Source organism: Hyaena hyaena, unplaced genomic scaffold (assembly GCF_003009895.1).
Source record: "Hyaena hyaena isolate Hyena2069 unplaced genomic scaffold, ASM300989v1 scaffold_1842, whole genome shotgun sequence".
Lineage (NCBI taxonomy): Eukaryota > Metazoa > Chordata > Mammalia > Carnivora > Hyaenidae > Hyaena > Hyaena hyaena.
The window spans coordinates 63,548-71,201 of record NW_024082462.1 but is presented as its reverse complement, the minus strand read 5'-3'; the positions used below and the strand labels follow the sequence as shown (position 1 = coordinate 71,201).

The 7,654-nt window shown below is 37.8% G+C and overlaps 1 protein-coding gene across 1 annotated transcript; it reads left to right on the top strand.

The window, feature by feature from the left end:
• The first annotated feature begins 577 nt into the window (after positions 1-577).
• LOC120226774 (olfactory receptor 2W1-like) lies at positions 578-1,522 on the top strand. The gene has a single exon (XM_039224938.1). It carries the CDS (start codon positions 578-580, stop codon positions 1,520-1,522), a length of 945 nt encoding a protein of 314 aa, XP_039080869.1.
• Positions 1,523-7,654: the final 6,132 nt, after the last annotated feature.

The following is a 7,654-nucleotide window of genomic DNA, read 5'->3' as shown; positions in this document are numbered from 1 at the left end:
GAACAACTCAAACTATATTCCATTCCTAAATTATATCTTTAAATTTATGGACTTATTGCTTCTCCAGAAAACATAGAAACATATGTGTCATTGCATGTCAAGCCTTTTCAATCATTTGCAATTCAGTATGATTGGGTTTACAATATTATTTTTATTTTTTTAAATTTAATATTCACTTATTTCTGAGAGACACAGCACATGATTGGGGGAAGATCAGACAGAGAGGGAGACACAGAATCTGAAGCAGACTAGAAACTCTGAGCTGTCAGCACAGAGCCTGACATGGGGCTCAAACTCATGAGCAGTGAGATCATAATCTGAGCCAAAGTCAGACACTTAACCAAGTGAGCCACCCAGGCGTCTCGACCATATTATTTTAAGAACTCTTGTTATGAATACACACAGAGAGTCTTTGAGCAGTGACACAGAAACTGCTAAAGAGGTGTTCTGAATGGGAGAGAGCACAAAACAAGTGAATTTGGGATACTCATGTAACTTTAGAGATTTTTATTTCTACCCACAGCTGATGCTACTTTTTATTACCATGGTATTGTCTCCTAGAGCTTCATGAGGAGTCATGAACACAAACAATGGAAGTTCCATGAGAGACTTCATCTTGCTGGGGTTTTCTAATCAGCCCCAATTAGAACACGTCATCTCTGGGATTGTCTTCATCCTCTATATTGTGACTCTGGGAGGAAACACAATGATCATTCTTGTATCTAACCTAGACAGCCAGCTCCACACTCCCATGTATTTCTTCCTATCCAATTTGTCTTTCCTGGACCTCTGTTATGCAACTAGCATTGTCCCACAGATGCTGGTAAATCTATGGGGTCCGACCAAGTCTATTACCTTTGGAGGGTGTGTGTTACAATTCTTCTTTGCCCTTGATTTGGGAGCCACAGAATGTCTTCTCTTGGCTGTGATGGCCTATGACCGCTACGCCGCAGTCTGTCAACCTCTTCACTATACAGTAATAATGCACCCTCAGTTTTGCCAGAAGATGGTACTCACCGCCTGGTTAGGTGGTCTTGTCGGTGCCTTAATTCTTTGCTCCATGACTTTGAAGTTGCCAAGATGTGGGCACAGGAAGGTGGACAATTTTGTCTGTGAGATGCCAGCATTTCTCAAGATGTCTTGTGTCTACTCAAAAGTAATTGAAGTCGTTGTCTATGCTCTTGGAGTGATATTTCTTCTGGTACCTTTATCACTAATTCTCATCTCATACACAGTTATCACTCAAGCTGTCATGAGGATCAAGTCAACAGGAAGGTGGCGAAAGGTCCTTAATACATGTGGTTCCCACCTCACTGCGGTAACTCTGTTTTATGGAACAATCATTTATATGTACATGAAACCAAAGAATAGCACATCCCAAGATGAGGCGAAGTTCTTTACACTCTTTTACACAATTGTTACACCCACCCTTATCCCTCTGATCTACACTTTAAGAAACAAAGATGTGAAGAGTGCAGTAAAGAGAATACTGTATGTGGAAAAATGGTTAGCAAAGTCATGAGTTAGATGGAAGAGATTTAAGGAAATAACACTGAACTTTAGCAACAGAATATCAAAGATTCATTTACAGAAAGAGCACTTATGGATGTTTACCTTGTACTAAGAATTGTGCTAGGTACTGATTTGTAAATAAGTAAACAAATACACAGAATTATAAGGAGATAGAGATGCAAATACATAAAGAAACTTCAATTTGTACACTTAAAATACTTCAAGACTAATCAGGAACTACAGATAAGTAAATATAGAATTATGAATAGTGGTTAAGTACAGTAATATATGTACAAAGTATAAATATTTCACATGGAAACTTATTTAATGTAGGATTACACTGGACCCTGACTTTTTCTTCCAGATTTTCCACTTTTATGTACAATGACACTACCTTTTATCCACCTGTTGTTGTCACTGGGGCCTTTTTGGTGCAGATCAACTGCCCTCGAATACACATCCACCTTCTCCCTCAAGCTTTAACTGGGTCTAGGGATACCACTGCATATCACATTTCCAAGACTGGCTTCCACCAACACAATGCCAGGAAAGCAGTGGGTTTGAGTCCTGTGTTATCTTATCAGATATGAAGCCATTTACTCTCACCCTTCTCCTTCCTGTTCCTGCTGTCTGGGATGTGAATGCCGAGGGTTTCTAGTTTGCCAGTATCCCTAAGAAGGAATGGACCACAACCATCCAACAGCAGAGCAATATCTCCAGACTCTTACAGCAGAAAAATCATCATTATTATTTAATATTAATAAATCCATTCTATTTTGGAGTGTCTTTTTTAGAGTAGCTTAACTTTTCCCACCCATGGCCTACAGAGGAGTTTGGGCTTTTTCCTGTAAAGTCACGTGGCCCTTGGAGCAGCACCAAAAGCATCACTTGGCAACTTATCAAAACTGAACAACCTTGGACCCACCACAGACCTACTGAGCCAACAATACAGGGTGGACTTGGCAACTGATGTTTTCAGCCAACACTACAGGCGATCAGGCTAAAGTTTGAGAACCACTGTTAAAGAGAATAGGGAGACGTAGAGTCTCTAAACAGAAAATGTACCTGGTTTTATAGATTCTAATTAATTTCCATCCTATAGACATGGGAAAATAAATGGATCATGGTTTATCAAGGCTCTTAGATAAGATTAATGAAGGAAATGAGAAGTTTCATGACATGAAATCAATATAAAATGTGATTCTTCATTTAATATGATCTCCTTGATCTTTGGTTTTATAATTCCTCTTCTTTTTCTTTTATTGAATTACGGTGACAGTCAATGGTAAGTTTTGCAAAGGAGCTTGATGCTCTTATTTTACAAAACAGAAGTTTAGCAATGTCATGTTTGTTCCCTATTATCTTTTACCTTTATTTTTTTAACTAGGAAATACATTCAAATTCTAAGTATCTCTACTGGGAGAAAAAATTATCCCCTTCTCTACAAGTTTACCATTTCAGAGATTGGAAATCCTCTGCATGTGGATTCACATGGTCTTCACATTTATAGTGCTTGTGCTCTCTGATTTCAAGACCAAGTAAGCCACCATCTACCCAGAGTATGCCGGTGTGAATATGGGGTTATAACTGTTAATGGTCTTTTCTCTCTTGTATTTAAGCCTCCTGGTTTCCAGGATTCCACATGAAAAAAACTAAAGTTGTTATTCTTTTTTTGGTAACTTAAAATTGCCAGAGGTGTAAGCCTTGATAAAAATAAGAGCTGAAAGGGGCACCTGGGTGGCTCAGTCGGTAAGCGTCCGACTTCGGCTCAGGTCATGATCTCACGGTTCGTGGGTTCCAGTCCCGCATCGGGCTCTGTGTTGACTGTCGACTCAGAGACTGGAGCCTGTTTCGGATTCTGTGTCTCTCTCTCTCTCTGACCCTCCCCTGCTCATGCTGTCTCTCTCTCTCTCTCTCAGAAATAAATAAAACATTTAAAAAAAAAAAGTACTGTAAGAGGATGATGATTCCCAAACACAGGAAAGCACAGAGAGAATATAAACCTCATGGAATTGTAAGGACCTTGAGAAGAAAACATATAACATGGTGACGGTCTGGTCACTGGAAATGAATATCAACTTTTCTTTGTGAGAAAAGCTCATCCCAGTCTTGATAAACAAGTAGTTTGTCACTTAAAAATCTCATACTCGACTTCTACACTCAGCTGATATCTTACCTCATGAGAAATGTCATTGCCAATCTCATAATTTCTCCTTTGAATTCCCTCCAAAACCTTCTCCTGTCACTATATTGGCATTGTCTCATCTTATATATGTATTTATAGGTGTTTGAGGAAAAGGCATTAGTTAACTTTTTAACAAAATAGAGCCTCTTATTCATGTGAAATTTTGCTGTATCTAAATTGACTTCTAACATGCAATGCATACTCTGTAATTATCTATAGTATTATTAAGTGATTTAATCATTTTAATAAATATACATTAAAATGTTATTCTACAGAATATGTTAAAGGTTCATTTGGGGATGAATACTGGAACAACATCTTCAGGCTTTTAATATTTAGGACATTTGCAACCTAAGAAAAGGGAAATATAGAATTTTTTTCATATGCATAATATTATAGAGTTTTTATAAGTGTGTATCTGGACATGAAAAAAACAAAAGAAATAAAAAGGTTCTCATTATCTCAACCTAGAAATAATGACTGCTAACTTCATTATAGATTTCCTCTTAATTTATTCCCATCTATACTAAAGTTTGGGTCACACTGAGTACCTGATTTATTTCCTAAGTGTATACATTCATATCACATGTATCACTCCCAAGGGAGAAAACCTTGGCTCCTAGGAAAGTGACAAAACTTGTAGCAAATACATGGTGGGTAGCCCACCAAAGAGCCACAGTACATGAACAGACACAAAGCGTAGCTGCAATGTGAAAACGTCACTGGGAGGGAGTTGCTGACAATGGCAAGAAGGAAAAACAATGTCTCAGTGTCATAGCACATGCCTTTCCCTGTCTGCAAAGGTGCCTGAGACCTCCCTCGGATGACATCGACGGATGAGGCAACATACCCAGCCTCTAGCACCTCAGGAAGTCATGAATGGTCTTCTAGGTTAGTGGCTGACACCTTGGACCCAAAGATGACCTCCGTTAATCAGGTTCAAATGCTGGAGACTCCCTGGAATACTATGGAAAAATTTTACAAGACCATGTATTACCACAAATTTGGGGAAAGTCATCTTACTCTTGTTGTGTTAGTTATCTAGTGCCTCAAAACTGTTTTTAGAAGCAAACAGGACTGCTAGAAATTATAGACATAGGTACAAAGTCCCTTCCCCACAAGGGAAACTAAAAATGGTTGGAAAACTAAAAAACCTAAAAGGTTGGAAAACTAAAAATGTTCCTAATTCTGTTGGCAATAAACTTGTCCTAAATACATGTGAGGCTACTTCTACTCTTAGCTTTCAGTTCTGTGACACAAAGACAGATCTGTGTTTAAAAGAAAACAATTCCTTTGTAAGAGAGAATAATATTAGCTATTTGTCATTTTTCCAGAAACAGCAGCTACTTCTTAAGGAGGACCCTCATTACTGTCACTGCTTACAAAGCTGTAGATTTTCTTTGGCTCTGAGGATACAAGAGAAACTAGACTGTCTTATGATGTAGCGGCAACATCAAAGGAAATACTGCCAGAATAACATAACTTTCACCTGTTTCATCTATGATTTTATGTGCACATTTACGGTAGTTGTGTAAAAACTATGAGTCATGCTTTATACCCTTGTTTGTCAACTAAAATATCAACATAAAACTTTCTGTCCTTTGTATCATTGTATCTTACTGGGAATAAACTTTCTATAAAGTCTCAGTACACATAGGACCCAAATCTTTTCTTAGTTATCACTATTTTCCAATTTATTTGTCCACCCCAATTGCAGTATTAGAAAACATCCAGTGTTTCCATTTTGGGCTCCCCTTCTCCAGGAATAATCTCCAGTTTTTTACTGCAGCACTGCCATTTCTCCTTAGTGCCACCGATGCGAAGGCACTATTGGGGGATGATGGTCCTTCAGGCATAAACCCCAACCATCCCTATCATAAGTAGGACCAGTGTTCCAGGTCTCTGCCCCAGCCTCTCTGGGTTTTCTAAGGAGGCACACTCCCCTGCCCTCTTTTGCATGAGAAATGGGTCCCTGTGAGAACTGCCTCAGTCTTTGAATTGGCCTGCACCACCATATGCTAAAGGCCTATGGTGAGAATCTAACATCCTACCCAGTGGTGGATGCCCACCCTCATCATCTCTGGTCAACGCAGTATGAGATGTTCTAGCTATAGTAATTAGTCAAGAAAAAGATATATGGGCAACCAAATCAGGAAGGAAGAAATAAAACTGTCTGTATATGCCTATGACATGATATCATATATAGAATATGCTAAAGATTTCACCATAAAGGAGAACTACTGAACGATACTGTAAAGTTGTAGGATACAAAATCAATAAACAAAAATACATCATTTTTATACTATGGCTGTAAACTACTAGAAAGGGAAATTAAGAAAACTAATCTCATTTACAATCACATCAAAAAGAGTAAAATACCTAGGAATACATTTCACCAAGGATGTAAAAGACCTGTACACTGAAAAGTACAAGACTGATGAAAATATATGGGGACACAAATAAGTGGAAAGACATTCCACTCTCATGGAATTGGAAGAGTATTTTTGAAATATACATACTACCTAAAGCCAGCTATGGATTCAATACAATCCTTATTAAAAATCCAATGTTAGAAATACAACAAAGAACCCTAGCATTTGTATGGAGCCACCAAAGAACCTGAATTGCACAAGCAATCTTGAAAGAACAACAAAGTTGAAGGCATCACGCTACTTGATTTCACACCATATTACGAAGCCATATTAATCAAAGGCCTGTGGTATTATATATATATATGTATATATATATACAGACATGTATATCAATGGAACAAGAGAGAGATCTCAGAAATAAATAAAATCATACAAATATAGACACTTGATTATATATAATCAAATATTATTATAATCAAATATTACTCACCCATGAGTAAGGACATTCTGCTATTATGACAACATGAATGGACTTTGAGGTCACTATGCTAAATGAGATAAGTCAGTGACAGACAAATTCTGCATGATATCACTATATGAGGAATCTTTAAAAAAATCAAACTTTTTGAAATAGAGTGTGGAAAGTGGATGACAGGGGCAGGAGGTGGGGGGAGGATAGGGAGAGGTTGGTAAAATGGCACAAACTTCAGCTAGAAGATGAATAAGACATGAGGATCTCATGGAAAACATGGTGACAAGAGTTGCTAACACTGTATTTCATAACTGAAATCTTCTGAAAGAGTAGAACTGAAATGTTCTCACCAAACCACAAGACACATATGTGATGCGATGGATGTGTAAACTAACTAGATGGGGAAGGGTACATTTTCACAAATATATACAAATATTAAATCACCATGAGGTAAAAACCATCTTATAACATAAGTATACCTCAATAAGGGTGAATTTAAAAAAGAAAGAAAGATAATGCAGAGATGGGGAGAGTGATTCAAAATGCTATTTTAGAAGGAGTAGTCCAGGAGGGCTTTTGAGCAGAGAGATGAATAGAGCCAGGGGGTCACTGTCAGGACACATATGGGGAAGAGGGTTCCCAGAAAGCTTCAATGGATAAGTTTGATGTGTTGGCTGAACAGCAATAAAGACCATGCGGAATAAGCAGAAGAATCCTACAAAACCCTCTAGCAGCAGCAGCAGTAGAGAAATAGCTATCCATGAGAAGACTCATATTTCATATGAATTTTATTCTAAAATGATAATTCAGATTAGAAAATGCTGTAAATGAGGTGCAAAATAAACTAGAGGCAGTGACCGCAAGGACCTAAGAGATAGAGGGAAGAAGAAGTGAAAGAGGAGATAAAATTATGGAAAAAGAAGAAGCTAAGAAAAAGAGATACAAAAAAATCTAGACCATGAGGGGATATTTAGAGAACTAAGTGATTCAATGGAATGTGATAATATCCATATTGTTCTTTCTCATTGCCATGTAGCATTCCATTGTATAGATAAACCACATCTTCTTGAATGAATTCTGGCCATGTGTAGCAACATGGATGGAACTTGAGGG

Coding starts and splice junctions, on each gene's coding strand:
- LOC120226774 (XM_039224938.1), top strand. CDS start 578: ATGAACACAAACAATGGAAGTTCCATGAGAGACTTCATCTTGCTGGGG.